At 38.5% G+C, this 18414-nt stretch overlaps 1 protein-coding gene across 5 annotated transcripts in view; it reads left to right on the top strand.

The window, feature by feature from the left end:
• The window catches only part of CCSER2 (coiled-coil serine rich protein 2), a 58432-nt gene that overhangs the window by 7066 nt on the left and 32952 nt on the right, over nucleotides 1–18414 (top strand). For 3 of the 5 annotated variants that reach the window (XM_059477320.1, XM_059477319.1, XM_059477322.1), the window contains 2 exons: nucleotides 4572–6048; nucleotides 6887–7089. In XM_059477320.1, coding sequence (XP_059333303.1) covers nucleotides 4611–6048; nucleotides 6887–7089 — 1641 coding nt within the window. In that variant the 5' untranslated portion in view covers nucleotides 4572–4610. The remainder of the gene's footprint in view (nucleotides 1–4571; nucleotides 6049–6886; nucleotides 7090–18414) is intronic. The other 2 variants (XM_059477321.1, XM_059477323.1) reach the window with 1 other exon arrangement.

Here is an 18414-nt window from a genome sequence, read left to right as displayed (position 1 = left end):
CCATCTTCTTGTCTTTGTGCTGAAGCCGTTCCTTGCTGCAGCTGGCTAAACATCTGGACCTTGACTGCTTTCCTCCTTGTTAGTTGTCTAAGAATGCCAAAAATCAGTGCAGCTTTACTTGTTTGAGAAACAGGTTTTTAGCAAAAGTTTTTCTTGTAGGTAAAATTCCCATAAAATCTAAAAGGTCTTATGACAACTCATACCCTGTTTTGTTTCAATGTTTTGGTTAGTTTTGATGTAAAAATTTGGAGTTTAAAATGCATAGTTTCTGTTTTACTAATATGAAAAGTACAAGTGGGCAACAATTGCAAAGTATCCTTGTCTGGGCAGATAACACTTTGCCCTTTTTTGCTTCCTTGAGGTGCCTGATGCTGTGTATAAACAGCATTAATGGCACAGTGAACTGACAGTGTGGCCCTGAGGGATGCAGAGGGAGGTTTTGATTTTGGAATTATTGTGGTAGCTTTCTTCTACAAAATAGAGCTGCATTTCCCTACTTCTTTTTCTCCAGTAAGTGCTTATGTCCTCTTGCCTTATCAAACATTAAGAATGCTGATGAATAGCAAGAATGCTTTTAGAGTTGACAAGGGATGTCACATTTTCTGCTGTATTGACCAGAGATATTGCTCAATGTTAGAAATACTGAAGCTCCAATTTCTTTATGATGTATTTCTTGCTTCCTTCTCTCTTTATTCATTCTCATGTTCTGCTCCTGTTCTTTGTCCTAGTGTATTTTAACAATAAATTGAGCACAAGAGCAGCTTGGATAGCTGGTTGGTTGGTGTTTGCTGGGTCAGCCCTTCAAAGTGGGTAGAACCTCGTTAGTGTGAGGGTGGAAAAACAGAAAAGGGAGTATCTCTAAGCTGCATTGAGACCTGAAAAGAGAATCTCACAATTTGGGACACAGAAAAGCAAGGTAATTTCAGAGAAATAGAACAAGAGGCCCTCACAGTCTTGGAATTTCTTGCTGTACTTCCTGGCTATGGTACCTTCAGAAGTCAATGTCAGGGTAGCTGGTGTTAATCACTGCAGTTTACATAGGAAAGGGAGAGTGGCTGAAATTCAGGGATGCCTTCATAAAGCATTGGGAATTGAGTTAAGAACAGATCTTTTGGAGAAATGGAAGGCAGGAGAAGGAAGGCAGGCTTGGAGAATTTCACTGCAGAGCTGATAAATCTTACTGGATCTTGGAGTGAAGGTGGCACTTTGGACTGAACTGAAACCACTCCATGCAGAGTAAACAGCACAAAAAGTTGTAAATACTCAAAGTTCACTCTGGAAGCCATCAGAATTTCTGGTTGCATTCTGATTAATTTTAATTCATGCAGCATGCATGATTTCCTCAGGATTCATGATCTTGAATTCCCCAGGGCTTGTCGTGCTCAGAGCAGGTGTTTGCCAGCTGGATCTCTTGCCAGTTTTTTCCATTCTGTTAAGCTCCCGTGGTCCTCTTAAAGCTGAAAATTGACTTGCAGTCATACTGCCCATCTTGGAATGTTCTCAAGTGAGTGCTAAGGAAGCCTTTTGCTGTTTCTGTTGCAGGGACCTCCCAGATTTTTCCCTGTTAACATTCAATACCTCCCTACATTGGTAGAAATAAGATATTTTCACATAACTGATGTAATTTTAATAACCCAGAGGTGTAAGAGGTGGTTTTTATAAGCTGTGCACAGGGCACAGCTGAAATACACGCGCACTTCAATTTCTGTGAGTGAAACACAGATCTGAAACTGCTGCCATGGCAGTAGGATTGCAAGGGGAATTTCTCTGGCCTGTCACCAGCCTGTCACATGTGTTCCATCCCTCAGCTGGGTATTCCACACTGCTGTGACAAGAGGAGGGGAATTCAGTCCCATTCAGGAATCTGGAACTGGAAAATGCTGTTATCTGCCTGGGGGCAGGGATCCTAGGAATTGCAGGATTTTAAAATGTATTAATACATTTTCAGATGTGTGAATCTTTAAGCTGTCTTCTTCTGTAGGGCAGAGTCTCAGGTGCAAAGCTGGACTTTGCTGAGAAGCTAATGTATAGGAAACTGCCTTCCTGGTGCTGGAACAAACTGTGAATGAAATTACAGTGAATGTGGTGCTTGCCTCTTGAAACCAACAATGCAGGATTTTATTGAGGTGTAAATAATTCTGTAGAGGAAGTACCAAGGAGGGTGAGAATTAATATCCTTTTGCTTATCACCAGGATCTTGAATATCCTTGAAGGTAAGGATGTAGCAGCTTTGCAGTTAATTCAGATTATGCTTCAGAGGGGGTCTGTGGATTTTAACTCCTTTTCCCTGGATCATTATGTAAGGCTAGGCTCTTTATAATTAGCTTAATTCCTGATTAGGCTTGTGTGCACTAGATAATGTATTTCCCAAGGCAAAGAATATAAAACTTGTTTGCCCAAATGTCAGTTTTTTAAAAATCCATAGGTTACTTAAGTCTAAAAATACTTTGAATTTCTTTATAGTACAGTAGGCTGCAATTTAAATTGTATTGAACTTGAATCTTCTGGGATGCAGAAATCATACTCTAACTGGTAACAGTGCTGCTTGATAAGGGAGTTTAATTGTGAGGCTGGTGGAATCTTTCCTAGTAAACATAACTAAAGATTAAGGAAGTTTTAGAGAACTTAATAAGAAAATCCCCCATTTTCTGGGAAACATCTGCCAGACATGATGCTGTTAAGTTTTAGTGGTTTTTTTTGATGACATTGTGTTTCAGTGAAACAAATGAAACATTTGGGCTCCCGGAAGTGGCACAGTAGTTACAGTTACACAGCTAATAAAATACAGAGAAGTATTGTTTGTTTTTTAATTTAATTATCTGAAGTGTTCTGGGCTATCAGTATGGTTTTGTTGAAGATAATGTGTTGTCTTTGCCTAATCAAGGATAAATGAGCAAGAGCCCTTCCTAGAGAACTGAAAGGTCTCCTTTTCAAGTTTAATTTGCAGCACTTGGTGGAGGATTAAAGTAATCTAATTAAATGGCCTCATTTAAATTTTGCAGTCACCTAAGAGATGGTAGACAGATGTGAAAAGGAATTATCCATAAAGCATGCAAGTTAAATTAGCAGCTTTCTAATTTAACTTTTTCAATTTGGAAGATTTCTTCACAAGACTTGCCTTTTCTTTAGAGTTAGGTTATCATCTGAGGGATCTGCACTATGATGCTTGCTGGGAATGAATTCATCAGCATATTAAAGGCCATTTTTTTATTCATGGAGCTATTAAAAAAAGTTGTACTTTATTGGATGTAGTTGACATGAAATAAAGATCTTTGATGTTGCCTGATGATATTATTTTCCTGTGCAAGGTATGCAGGTAGGCAAGAAGTCTGACATTAGACACCTCAATCCACATGCAGGCAAGTGTTATCCATGTGAATGAAATGTTCTGCAGGTCCCAGGGGGAAATATTTGTGTCCTTCTTTGCACACCTGTGTGAGGGCAGTGTCTCTGCTCTGCAAGAATTCACTGAGTCTTTGAAAAGTCAGGATTTGTGTATTTCAAAATGGAAATGCACACACCAGTTGCAGAATGTGAATTCTGGTGTTCTAACAAGTTAGGAGCCCCTAAATGCCCTGTCTGCAATGCCTTTCACTTTCTATCTTTGTAATGCAGATCTGCTTCCAGAAGTGCTGCTCTGGGGCATCCTATTCAGTGGCAAATCCTCAGGGTAATTCAGTTTGCATGAATTTAATGCCACTTCGATCTTATCTTTGATTTTATCTTCAACTGTATCACTAAGAATTTAAATGTTTCTTAGTGAGTCTTGCAGCTTGGGGAGTGATTCACTTCAGGGTAATCCTTGCTGTGGTTACACAAGATATTCTGTGTACTTTGAATAAGTAGATCCTTTGAATTTGCTTACTACCACTGACCTTATGCAGCTGTTGCACTGTACCTCAGGTTTATGTGTGAATCAGATGATTTCCAAAGTAGACTGCTGTCTCCATATAAAAACGATTACTAGGAATGTGAATCTTGTTTTGGGAGATCCATAAGGTCTCAGAAGAAAAAATGTTGTGATGAGATGCATGATGAGTAGTTATTTCCTATGTTTTAGGCATTGGGGAAATGGAAAACAATCTCAAAAAATTAGCTTTTAGTCAGATTTTACATTATTGTTTTATACGGGTTTATGTTGCAGACCACAGGTTTTTGCTGTGTCATATTTATGGCTTTTTGAAAAATACTAAATCTTAATTTAATAACTTAATAATTGTAACAGTTGAAAAGTTCAGTTTGTTGCTAAAAATGGGTAAATGAAAAAAAACTGAACAAAAAAAATCATCCAACCTCTTCTCAAGTTTATTTTATTGATTACAAAAGGAAAACAAAAACAGATGGTTTATGTAGAGAATGAAAGTTGGGAGAGGGAGCTGTCATCTGAAGAGTGTATTATTGCCAGATAACTGCTGGAACTCTGGAGTTAACAAATGTGTCTGGGTTACTCTTTATCAGCATGGTGGACTTAGGCACAGAAATCTAGGAAGCAAATAGCTGGAAATGTATAGAAAACTGTGTTTAATGTGTAGTTCATTCAGGTTTAATGTTGTTTTATTTTCCTTTCTTAGATTCAAGCACCCTTTAAGGACCAATGTACCCAATAGCTCATGGAAGAAAAAAATCAAAACAGGACATCCTTGGTTTCCAGGCTACCGAAATATGGAATGAAAACTTTGGGGGCTGTTTTGCAACCGATGCCAAATGGGACGGCCGTGAACTTAGCAGGGAGTAACGGTGGCAAAAATTTCAACAAGCACAATGGCACTGTTGGAATGTCTTCCTTTGCTTTCAACTGGAAAAAATCAAATAAATGTCAGCTTAACGATCAGAATGGGAGAGAGGTCAACACCGGACGCAACTCTAATGAAAAATTAATTGATTCTGAGAAGTTCCCTCAATCTCAAGGAGCATTGGGCAATGATGAGCTCAGGGTGGGTTTGAACAGCACTGCTTCGGTTGTGTCAAAAGCAGCAAAGCAAACCAATATGTTTGTATCTTCTACTGAGGAATTAAATCCAAAGTCTATATCTGGACTCTCTAATTCAGCTAAATTCACCAAAGGTACCCTGTCAGGAAGGACATACTCTGGACTCAATGCTCCAAGATCAAATTTAAATGGATTTTATGGAAATCGGCCGGTGGTAGGTTTGCAGAGACCTAGAGCTAATTCTGGTGCCACAAGGACAAGTTCAGGAGAAAGCCTGGCACAATCTACAGACAATGCCAGCAAGGCTTTTTGCTGTGACAAAATGGTAAGATCACAAAGTTTTTCACATTCCATTCAGAATTCTTTCCTTCCCAGTGCATCTCTAACCAGGTCACATTCCTTTAACAAAGCTGTGGATCTTACAAGGCCTTATCATAGTCAGAATGTCGCTGCCAGGACGTCTCAGAGGCCTGCTCTGCTGTCAAGGAACGCGTGTCAGTTGGATGTACCCAATGGAAACGAGCCAATGAAGTATGGATTTACCAGACCGTACTCGGCTGTGTCAGCTCCCTGTTCCAAGAAACCCCCACTGTCAAACGGATCTGGGTCAGCACCTTCCTATGGATACAGATTGAGTCGGCCTTCCCTGCTGAAGCCCACCAGGCAGCGCTTTGCTGGGAGTGCTGTTGTGGATGGCGGCAAAAGCGCGGCTCCGGACGCGCGCCTGCTGGAGAGCGCGGAGATCTCAGCCAGCATCAACAGAGCCGTTGATAAAAACAGCATCCTAGAGAGCAGGGCTCACAGAACAGAACCTGGGGAGGCCCTGCATGAGAGTCTGGGAAAGCATGGGTCAAAAGTGATGTGTATGAGCGATGATGGAGATGAAATATCGATATCTTCTTTGTCATCCTCTGAGAAAAACGATTTGAGTGAAGACTTCAGTGACGATTTCATAGATATAGAAGAGGCAAACAGAACTGTACAAATCCAGCAGAAGGAGAGCTGCCTTCAGGAATTAGAGCATGGGAGCAGAACGTCCATCGAGCCCTTCACGTCTCTCAAGGGAGGTGGAGGATCTCACTGTAATGCTGACGACTGGCTTGATATAAATGTGTCTGGTAAATACATTTTTTATGTTCTGTTTGAAGTTTTAGGTGCTAAATCAAAATTCTGTGATAGTAATTAAGTTATTTAATGTAATTACCCATTGCTTATGGCTTGTTTCAGAATGGAACTGCTCTATGCTGACATATGTGTTTGCTTGTGCCTTTTCTGCATTATAGTTTTTTCCCAAGCATTACTTTGAAGAGCCCTTTGTGATAAAAATGAAAGTGACCTCCTTTAAACACATTTGTGTTGTGGTTGTGGGATTCCTCATATCTTTGTTATGCCATTCATTTTCTGGGTTGGTGATATTTTAAGAAAATTTCACCTCGTGCTCCCTCCACCTCTGTAGGCAGAGAACAGCTGTAACTGCTTCTAAGTAGTGGAAATAAGTGTAGGATGTGTAATTGAATTAGTTCAGTTATAAACAGAATTGTTACTGGGTCTTTTTTGTTTTTTCTGATGCATATTAATTCTTTAAAAATGAGTTGAAGACACACAAGAAGATGCTTTTAAAAGTCACATTTTCAAATCTTTGATGGGCCTCTCATGATAAAAGCTTATTTGGGGGATGTTGCAATTGAAAGACTAGAACCAAAGGATATATTTTTGGACCCACCTTCTAGTATGTTAGCAATGATGTAGATTGGAAGATTCCTTGGTTGTAGCTGCCAAACCAGCTTAAGCTTTTCCCCCTTCTGGGATGATGGAACAATACTGCAGAAAGCTCTCAGGTATTTCTGTTACAGTACAGCTCCAGCAGAGGCAGCACACCAGTAACAGGCATTTTAATGTTTATTTTTTGAAAATTGGATTGTTTTTGTAGTCTTAACTGATGCTGTTCTCTTTAAGCAGTGGATGACAACAGTGAAAGCACAAAACACACTACTGAGAATGTCATCTCTTCAGAGATGAACTACAGAGCTGGCTCCTCCTTTGAGCTCTCTCCATCTGACAGCTCTGATGGCACATACATGTGGGATGAAGAAGGGCTGGAACCTATAGGAAGTGTCCATCCATGTGGAAGTTATGACTCTTCAGAAATGAACAGCATAGTATGTATCTGTGTTCATAACTGGCATTGCTACAGTGTGTTGAGTTCATTGCTTATTAAGTATATTTTTTAAAATATTAATTCTTTTTAAAAAATTATAATTGTTTCCTCTTTGTGCTGTGGTTGATTGCTTTGTGAAACTTCTTGTTTAGGAACTCCTGTTTCTGGACCAGGTGACCTTGATCAAGCTGTTTGCACACATTTTTTTTCTTTCCTGATTCTAAAGTCAGGACAAAACAGGTCCTTCCTTACACAGTCTCATAGCAGAACTCACAAAGAGTAAAGGAATTTGATTTCTGCAAAGTACAGGTTCAACACCTCCTAGCAATCTCTAAACATAGGAGTGAAAAAGCCAGAAAATAGCTGTTGCCTCTGTGGCTTCTTGCATCTGTTATTCTGTACTGTGTGCTCACAGGGCCCTTGTGAGCTGAAGCAGACATTTGATTTCTCTCTTCAGTCAGACATAGCATCTTTGAGGTGGAGACCTGGCTGTAGCTCACTGTAGCAGGGCTCTTTGTGCCTCTCCAGTGGGACACACAAATGCAGCACAACGTTTTTCTCACTGCTGAACTCAAACTGATGTGCAAGAAACATCATTAAATGTGTGGAGAGTGGATGGAGAGTTGTTGCTGTGCTGTGGTGTGATCCTCCATCTGGGACCAGAGAGCCAACCTTAGAATTTCAGTGGCCCTGAAGAATGTTCTGTCTGCTCTGTTTGTACTCCTTTATCTGCACAGAATTCGAATCAAGCAACTTGGGTTTTATTAACATTAAGCTAACAATCAGAAGGTTTGACAAAACCAGTTTGGTTTAACTGATGTGTCACTCTTCGTGAGTTTCAGGTGTGTTGGGTGCTGTGTCACCACTGCAATTTAGTGGTGACTTTCAGACTTGGGCACAGATAGGTAATTACATTCTTTGTGTGTAACCAAATATCAATTCCTGATATATTTTCAGCTGCTTGTGGTATTGTTTGTTCTCTGTCTTAAATTATGATGTTGGGATCTAGTGCTTGAAAGAATTTAGCAGTGGTTATTAACTTTTTGTGGCAGATGTGGCCAGCTTGGAAAAGCTGTTAGGTATTTTTGTAGTGTGAGTTTTGTAGCTTTATTGGTGTTTACAGAGAAAACTTTCATGGAGGCCACTGCAAAAACAAATACTCTTGTTGCAGACACATGCATGACATGCCAAGAAAAAAGGGAAGTTTTTAAACTTTGTCCTTGGTAAGTTTTAAACATAGATATTTTGATGCACACTCTGAAAAGTAACAAACAAATGGAAGACACTTCTTTTACTGTGCTTTCAGAGAATGTATCTAGGTTTTGGTCTGTGTAGCCCCTGTGAATTAATTTGTGCATGGATATGAGTTCCTATTAAATCAATTGCTGATTGACAGAAACTGTTGTAAGCAGATGAAAGGCACATTAGAAGCCTTTGATATTCTTATTCACTATTTTGCATTATTTCTTTGTTTTTTGAAAGTAAACAGATTTTAGAAAGGGCTTAAGAATGGAAGAATGTACTTACTAGTTTTGGAGGAAGTGGAGAAAGGAGATTTTAAGACTTGATGTTGAATCTAGAAGATCACGTATTGTTGCGACCCATTTTGATTTTTTTATCCTGTTCCTGCTTTTCCTGAATTCAGTGCTTACTGCTGCACTGTGACATTTATCTGAATGAGAGAAACATCAATAGTACCTTTTATTTTTACAAGACAGAAATACATTTTCAGTAGCTTGGATTTTGAGGGGGGAAAATGGAGCTCTGAAATGTTGAATTGCCTCTTAGTAGTGGGATTTTTAATTTTTTTTTCCCTGTACTTGTAGGTTTTGGTAGAAATTATGATATATTTGATTTCTTTAGCCTGAAGATTGACAGTGATCTTTTCTAATCTGAAGATGCAGAAGAATTTCTGATGCAGCTTTTCATTCTTTCTGAAAAACAGTACTCTTGAGTAGGTTTTTTAAGCTTTTGTTCCATGTTTTTCCTTTTCTCTGCAAGCAGAGAGTAGAAAGACAAAAAAGTGAAAGCATTGAGAATAATTATTGTGATTAGTCAACACGTCAGATGTTTTGATTGCTGGCAGATACGTGATCAAATTATGCAGTTTCTATCCTCTAGTGTGGTGTGTTAAAAGCAGTTCATATCTGTGTGTCAAAATCCAATTGCTGAGAGTCAGATTTAAGAATTTGGAGTGCTTGGGCTAATGCCAGCCTGCCTGCCCTTGGATTCAGTATTTCCAGGGCAGTCACCAAAGCAGTAGCTCTGGAGTTCCTGTGGCACCAGGCTGGGTGAGTAGAAGCAATGTGGCTGAGTGGCAGTTCAGGGAACTGTGTGCTGAGTAATTGGTCATGTTTATTGCACAGTTTGCCTTTTTCTTTCTCATTTTCATCCCACTGCTGTTTTGGTAGTCTTTTAAGCTGTATCCTTCTTAGTATCAACAAATACTAGATGCCAAATGTTTTTCCTAAGCTTTTCCATAGATGGCAGTGCAGCCCCCCCTAGGGTGAACTTGGTTTAGGAGTGTTTGGAGCATCTTTGGGAGGGCAGCTTTTGCAAAGGGGATTTTAGCTGTGCTTCTGAAACGAGAACCAGCATAGGAAGGCAACAGCAGGAACTTGCTGGCTTCTGAAGCTCATTGTTCCTTTTGGGGAGCAGAAAAGCCAATATCTTTGCTATTCTCAGTACATCTTGATTTTAAAGATGTGGGAACGAAGAATAAAGGAAAATTTAGCCTCTTTTAATGCAGTCCTCCTGTTCTTTACTAACTGAGTCAGCAGCTGTGAAGAAAATGTGTAATCCAGTGTTGGAAGTTTTAGAGTCATATAAATCTAAATAATATCACAGGCAGGACTTAGAGCTTGGTAGGAATTTGTGGGGTTTTTTGTAAGGATGAAAATATTTTTATTGCCTAATTGCATAACAGAAAGTAACTAATTCCACTATCTCTGTTGTTGTTTTATTTCCACTTTCAAATGGAAATTTTGGTTATTTTGGATAAATTTCTTAGCGCTGAACTGCTTTCAAATTTCTAAGCACTGATTTTGTTGGTGCCCTTTATAGTTTTTCCCACAGCTGGTCTTTGCTTCTGAGCACCAAGTTCAGTTCTGTGTGAGCAGACTGGTGCTTAGCAGAGCAGCTGATGGCTCTGTAACTTAGCAGGAAGGGCAGTATTTATCCATAGGTGCTCTCACTCAATTCTAGCTGTGCTGTTTGCCCCTGTCCTGGATTTTAGTCACTGACAGCAGTGCCTCATTCCTTTAGTGCTTCATGGCAGAAAGCTGCTCAGCAGTGTGAGTTACAACTCCTGGCTGTAGTTTGGTTTTGTTAGATTTTTGTTTTCAGTAATTTTTGTCTGAAAATACTGTTCACCATACCTGTAAACAATGTGTCTCAAACAGGTATCCTGACTGGAGTCTCATGGCTCTCTTGCTGTAGCAAGGTTTGAGGTGTTTTCTCATCTCCAGCACATTAAGAAGACACATGGGAAAGAGAAGCTTTAATGTGTGTTTGTTCAGAGTGAAGCTTTGAATGTTTTTGGCAAGTGCAAGTCCTTATTTACATTGAGAAGATAGGTAGTACAGCTGTTCTTGTTCTGAGGTATCTGCTTGTTTTAAAGATGCTACAATATTTTAGTGCTCAAAGTCTGCAAGAAGTAAAACTTTAAACTGAAAACATTCCTGTAATTTTGGCTTCTTTCTGTAATACTCTCAAGAGAGGTTTTTGCAATGTGATTTGGGGTTTTTTTCATTTCTTTTCAAGCAATTGCATTTGGCCAATAGGTTTGGACAGGAAGCTTTCAGAGTGTTCCCTGTACTGTCAGATTGACTCCTTTTCCTGTAGGCTCCGGTAGCAATGTGGATCTTTGCACTGTGTTCATTTTTCCTGAAGTAAATCCAGCCAGTGTTTTTGGGTATGTGCAGAGTGAGCATCAATGTAATTATAAGGCATAGGATTATGGAATAATGATTGAAATCTGGCTTGAGGAGACAGATGGGTTTTAACTGCTTTGCTGAGAATTTAATTGCTCTTGGGATGAAATCTGGATCTCACTGGAATGAATCAGTTTGACACATGGCCAGAATTCTAGCCACAGTATCAAATAGTTACATTTTTCTCTTCTTCCAGGTAATTTTTTGAAGTCTTGTAAGATTTTTGTTGTTGTTCTTTGTTGTATTTTTTCCCCTTTGTGACTGTAACTTGGGCAAGGGCAATTCTGAATTAGTTTTTGAGACTGGGCAAAACGCTTTCTGGTTCCTGAAGCATTGGTACTCAGTGGAATATGCTCTACTTCTTAAAGAAAATGAACTTGCTAAAATAGAATTGTTTAGTTCAGTTATTAATTTATTTCAGTAGTTATTTACAAGTAATTTAGTGCTAATTACCTTAATTTTGTAAATAATTCACTTCTCAAAATTACTCTGTAGTAAGGTTTAAATTGCCAGTCTGATTTCTCAAATGAGTAATTTATTAACATGAATTCAGACTTGTAATATGTGTAGTTCTAATACATTTATTTCTTTTATTATTTTATTTATTTCCATTTATTATACTTTCTTGATATTGCCTTCTACCATCTTCCTTTCTTTAGCAGAACTTTCTTTTCAGGAGGTAATGCCAAAACACTAATTCTTGTTCTATGAGAAGTTGGGCTTTTTAAACTTTGTAATGTTTGGTTACAGCTGTAATGAAAATAAAACTGCAAGTAAGCTTAAGACAATATAAAAAGTACATAAAGTTTTCTCAACACAAACTTTTTTTTTGCTAGAACTTTCTAAAAGAGTAGTCATGAAATGAGTCCTTCAGGTACAAGCTAGGTACAAGAAGCACACATTAAAAGCCTTTCATCTAATGAGCCAGATGAAATTCAGTTCTTTTTTCTCTTTACATCTTTCAAAGAACAATGAAGATCTTACTCAAAGCAGAGAAGAGCATTAAAATGTTTCTTGACAGGCTGTACTCAAATGAGCAGTGTTGACTTAATGCATTTCCTCCTCTCTTAGAATACAAAAGGTGAGGTTAATAAAGAGAATTAATTTCATTTTGTGCTCCCATGCTGCTTCCTGAAAGTAATTTGTGTACTTCAGTTGAGCACTTCTTTAAGAAGTGTCTGAGTTTGTTCTGTACCTGAAAGCAAAGGATGATTTCACCTCAGTCAGTGCATTTTGACTAAAATTCATTATGGCATTAATAAATACACACTTCCAATTTTGTATATGGTTAGAGATTTTGAAATATTTTTTTGCTAGTGAATGTGATACAGTGAGAACTGATGACACTATTAGATGCCCAATACTTTAGTGAGGTTGTGAGGATGGAAAGAAAGAGAAGGCATAATTATTGTGGTATAATTATTTAGTGAAGTGTACTTCATTAAATATGGATTCCCTTCTTCATAGGGAATCTTGTTATATATGTTGGGGTGATTTGGATTTTGAAGTAGCTGACAAATTGAATTTGTTGGTTCTTCACACTCCTTTACCTGAAAGCCTGACTTTTGAGTTAGGCCAATATCTTTATTGGCAAGAGATATCCCAGTAGCACATGAGGTCTTCTGTGAGGTTTTAGCTTTTACTGATGCATTCTAGAAAATGGCAAACAATGTATGAATTTATTAATTGGTATACAGAAAGATTTACTGGAAATACATTGTCTGGGAAGCTGCCATTTCTGTGGTCAAACTTCCTGCTCAGGTGTGTGTGTGTGTATATATATATATATATATATATATATATATATATATATATATATATATATATATATGTATAGTGATTCTGGAATTGGAATCTAATACACATGTCAGCCTTGAAAGCTGTTTTTCATTGGTAGCTGCTTATTGGAAGTTGCTGTAGTTGGTAACCTCTGTTTAAGCTGTACAAGCTTCTAAATTCATGTCTTTGTCCCAATATCTTCATGTCATGTTCCAGAATCTGATAAAAATTATTCAGATTCACTTAAATTTTACTTTTATAACTTCATAGTTTTCATTTTTCCAATAATACAAGTACAGAAATCTGTGGCAATTGTTTTTTTTTGTTCCTAATTTCTAAGAAGCCTATTTTTATGCCTAAAAATGTGTGTTTGGAAAACCACTAGACTGCTTGGTTCTGATTTCAAAACCTCAAAAGTCAGTGTCATCTTTTTGCCTTAAATCTTCATTATGAACAGATAATATTTGTGAATATACTGAAGTAATGGGAGAACACCCTTGAGTAATATTTCCACCATTAAGTTTTTAGTAGAAAACTGCAACTGCTATGAAAAATTCAGTCTGTGTTGTTGCTTGTCAATACAGAACTAAGGGCACAAACTCATTTCAGTGTGTTCTGTCAGCTCCTCAGCCATTCCTGTGGTGGAGTTTGCTGGCAGGCAGTTTTCTGCTCGTGGCAGAGAAAGGAAATGTCATGACATTAGGGAATGATTTTAGAGGGAAAACAGCCACCATTGACTGTCCTACCTCTGCTCCAGTCTTCAACCTCTGAGTTTAACTGTAGCAGCAAGGAGAGGTGGTGAGAAACAGAATTACTTCATGAGATGGCACTTCTGTCTGTCCTGTGTTATATAGTGTCCCTAGTGTCAAACATTATTAGGAGATAATATGACTTTATTACAGTGCACAAACCTCTTGTGATCCTGGTCTGAGAGACATGACATTTGGTGAACATCCTTTTATGGCAAATTACCTTTTTTCCTTTGGGAAAGCTTATATGTCCTTGAGAGCTGCTTCCTTCAGAACTGACACAGTAAATCTTCTCAGGCTGTTTTGGCTGGAAAAACCAAGGAAGGCAACTTCACTTTTACTGATGTGTTCTGCTCATGGCATCCATTAATTACACCTTTGGGTCTGTGTGTGGCAGAGTGTGGCAGCTGCTGTGATGCTGTGTGAAATATGAGAGCAAACACTGGTAGAAGTTAGCACTAGGTTCATTTTCTAGGCTTGTAAGGGATGTTTTCTGTATGAGCTGGTAACTGCATGTCTATGTGTGAGCTGGTTCTGAGCTTTTGTGCCCTTGGCTGACACTGTGGAAATGTATCAGGATGATGTGGCATAAACACACCTCTGCAGGAGTGCAATATGTGAGGGAACACTTCCCCTGTTGTGAGCAGCTCATGGAGAGACTGGTCAAAATAGAATCACCCAAAGTAGCTTGCAGATATTTGAGGATTGTTTTGGTTTTAATTAGAAGCAAGTATATTAAGCTGGGTGTGTAAGAATAGAACACATTAATGCTGTGTAACGTGTCATAGTCAGGTTACTCCCAAAGTCTCTTAGGGTAGAATTAAAACTCTTGCTCAGAGGGAACAACTGAGCTACTGGTACAGCCATGCCCATGCTGTTCCTCTGAGGTTGTTTGGTTCCTTTCTCAGCTGGGAATTATTTGAAGCATCTATATTTTCCTTAAACAAACATTGTACATTTAATCCAAGTGCAAGCCAGTGGAGTGAGAATAATTCACAATCATTTCTGCCAGTTAAGAGCAGCTGTAGCAATTACACATTGCTTAATAGGGTAAAATGCTCCATTGTTGGCTAGATAAACTGTAAAAGCAATGCTGAACCTCTTGGTAGCCTTTTTGTGCAAACAGACTGGAAGCAGTGAGTAGGAAGAACTGCTTCTCCTCCTCCCCTGCTCTTCCTCTGTCACTATTTATGCTCAGTGCTGACTGCTTTCTGTGATTGTGTTTAAAAGTAAACAGGAAACTCTATTTAAAAGCACCAGCCTATTAAAAAAAAAACCAAAACAACAAACCTAAAAATAAAAAATCTTTTTAAAATTTGCTGGAATTATATAGGATGGTTACAATGCTTCCCCCTTTCAACTTTCCTCATTGCTGGAGGCTAGATGGCAGTCAAGGAATGCTGCATGTGGCAGTGGGCGTTGCTTGGGCTGTGTGCTTGAAAGTGCTGTTGCTTATGAAATGGTCAAGTCTCAACAGAATGACTAATATTTCTGGTTTTCCTATTTCTCTTCTTTCATTGTGTTACTGAATTTCAGATTTTTTACACAGTCTGGCATCTGATTTTATATATTAAAAAAAAAAATTAAAACCCCCAGCAAGTACAGATGCTTTAGATACAGCATGTAATAACTTAAACTAATAATGAATCCCTCTATACCTTCAGTAAACCTAGGTAGAACATACAAATAAAATGTATGTTCTACCTCTATAAAAATGTTTTCAAGAACAGTAAATCTCTAAGACCATTCTACTTAACAGTTAAACCAAAAATGTTTCAGATTTTCCAAGCCAAGTTGTTGTCGCATGTGTTGCCACAGCAACCTTCAGTTACAGAGCATGGACAAAATTACAAAGTACTTGTTTGGCTGCTTGGCCTAATTATCTTCAGTGTGACTTGTGCAGTGTGCTCTTATTCTGTCTTTGGTAACCTGCAGAGTTCTATCCCATCTCTTCCTTGGGTGGTTTTCTCTGTTTTGAGCAATTCATTTACAGTGGGTTTCTCTCTTCAGCCCTATAGTACACTATGTGCTTTTCCTCTGTCTGTGTTTTCTGCCTTCACTTAAGAGTTCTGTTCAGTTCCTATATAACATTGCCTTTTTGGAGACTTCCTATTTCTTTTTTTATCTCAGATATTGTCAGATGCTGAAAATAGCATTGAAAAAGACCCTGGAGGTTTCCCTCCTTTCTTCTGTCAGCCTTGCCTTGTGTTTGACTTTGGCAGTTATTCTTTAGCTGCCCTTCAGATGACTGATTTAGCCAGTCTGTTTTCTGTTTGTTTTTAAAAGCCACTTCCTTTTTTTCATTCCTCAAGCACCTGAAATGATGCTTTCTTAGTTTCAGTGCTGCTCTCAAATGCTTCACTTGAGTTTTTTGTCCTGATTCTCCTGTAGTTCTTTCCCTTTACTCACACCTATCTTCTACTGTGGTCTTTTTCCAGCATCATCAAAAGCAAGACCTAAGTCACTAAATCAGTAATAAAAACAATTAGTTATTTTTCTTTAGCTGTGTGCTTCCTAAAGGTGGAACACACAAGGGAGGTCTGAGGTTGTGAGTTATGGAAACAGGTAAAATGTTGTTCCTAATGCTCACACCACTTCATGACTCCCTCAAAGCAATTGCTTTTCCTGCAGAATATCCTAATCTGGCACAGGTACTTGGAGCTGAGGCTCTTCTCAATTCTGGCAATGCTCTCTGGAATTAGTTGAGGACTTTGCATTTCTACACTAACCTCAATGCCCGACTTCATTTTTTTTTTTAATTCCACTGTAATATACATTGTGTTATAAACTTTCACTGGTCATCATTTTTATGTTTAATAGGGAGAAAATGCAGATATCTGTCTGTCTTCTATTTGGGGCACTTTATGGTTTACTTTGGTTGCCTTATAACCTTTCAATACTTAGTGCAAGAATTGGGAAAGCTGAGAATCAGACCTCTTGCCTAGGTTCAGCTGTTAAACTAAATTGAATTCAAATTGGTTGGTGGACTGAAAAATAGCACTCTTCAGTTTAAGAAAAAGCTTATGATGCATGTTGCATGAAGAATTTTTGGAAACTGAACTTTTTGAAAATATTTTGCACTCCAGTTCATTACAGCGAACATTACTTTATCATGAAATCTGCAGTTTTGCTTCAGCAAAAGCAGCTCTTCTGCACAGAGTTCCCCAAACTTCAAAGCAGTGGTGTTGATGTTGTATCCCTCTCTAGAAAGGGATGCTGGGCTCCATGCCTTCAAAAAACTGGGTTAAATCCCAAGCTGCTGTGGGTGAGCTGTTGTGTGTGCTTGCTGAACCTGTGGTAAAACACAGAATCTGAGGACAATCACTCCAGGAAGGATTTGCAGAACACTGAAGTGAACTTGCTGAAAGTGGTATGTCACATGTGGTGTCCCTTGCCCTTTGGCCTTTTCCCTTCTCCTTGTGCAGTATGAGGGCTCCCTGCACTGGGGTGCTGGAGTTCCTCAGTTCTTACAGCAGGACTCACAGCTCATCTGCCTCACCTCCTGCTTTCCCTGTTCTGTTGCAGGAAGCCAGCACAGCACTGCTGCCTGTGTCCAGTGGAGAGAGAGCTTGGGGACAGCACTGTAGTTGGACCTGGGATTTCACAGTCCCAAGCTCAGTCTCTTCCTAGGTTGTACCAGCTTGAAAATCTAGTGCTGAATCAGCCTTGTGAAAATCATACCCCCTTTAATACACATTTCTCTTGTCACCTATATAAATACAATGGGATTCTTCTTTTTCTGTGACTTGTAATAATTGCTGAAACATGGAATATTCTCTAGGGTTGAAGCTGATGCACTTGGAAAGAATTTTTTTATTTCCTGTTCTGTTTGAGCTCATTGCCCTGAATCTCTTCATGATGCTAATTGCTGTTAAGCACACATTATTAACTATGTTATTCCCATGTAATTACCTGCAGTTCCTTATGCAGTAGAAAGAACAGCAGTGGAAGTATCTAAATTTTCTTTTTTTACATACACTAATTTGCTGACAAAATTTGTGCTTTATCTTATGGCTATTTCAGGATGACATTGCTGACACCTCTTTGTATATTGTGTTTCCCAAGTAGCTCACAGGGGGAAATGCTCAAAGTGCATTCACACATGGCCCAGTGATTACAAAGTCTTGGTATTTGCAGTTGTGGGGTTTTTTTGTAGCATGGAGTTTCCTTTCCTCAGTGTGGTGAAGAATGTGTAATTAGGGAAGCATAATGAAGTGTGCTGTTGACAGGAAAGTATGTCTGGAATCTCAAATACTGACCTTCTATGACACCATTACACTTCCAAAGTTCTCATTCAGAGATATTAAGGTGGCTTATCTAGGTTTATTAGTAAAAATTTTGGCATATTGTGCTTTTGTATTGTGCATTTTTAAATGCATTTGCGCAGTGATGGCAAAGCTTTTCCACTTTTTGTGTTTGTGGCCACTGTTTCTATTTTATTTGTCATGCTTATTAAAGTTCTTGTTCTTGCAGTAGAAAAAAATAATGCTTGTTCACACTAATTTGGAAGATGAAAGCACAGCATAGAAATAATTTATCAACTACCAAACTGAAGCTGCCTCTCAAGCATGCTTGTATTTTGCAGAATTGTTTGAAAAAATATGCATTAGTTTAAAAACTCCTAGTTCCTGAATAAATGGAAGCAAAAGCAGCAAAAATTTACAGGCATTTTGTTGTCCCAAATATTAAATACATGTTTCATTTAAATGGCTTTCATTTTTTTGTGAAGCTTTTTCATAGTTGGATTTATTATTATTTCCAGTGCCTTGCTGTGTGGGTTCTCCTGATTTTTCTTGTAAATGCACAGAATGCTATTTGTGGACAAAGCAATTCAGATAGGACTTTGAAATATGACAAAAGCAGGTG

This window comes from Ammospiza nelsoni, chromosome 8, assembly GCF_027579445.1.
Source record: "Ammospiza nelsoni isolate bAmmNel1 chromosome 8, bAmmNel1.pri, whole genome shotgun sequence".
In the NCBI taxonomy this organism is placed as follows: domain Eukaryota; kingdom Metazoa; phylum Chordata; class Aves; order Passeriformes; family Passerellidae; genus Ammospiza; species Ammospiza nelsoni.
Note: the sequence above shows the minus strand (reverse complement) of the source record. Positions and strands in the feature narration are given on the sequence as shown.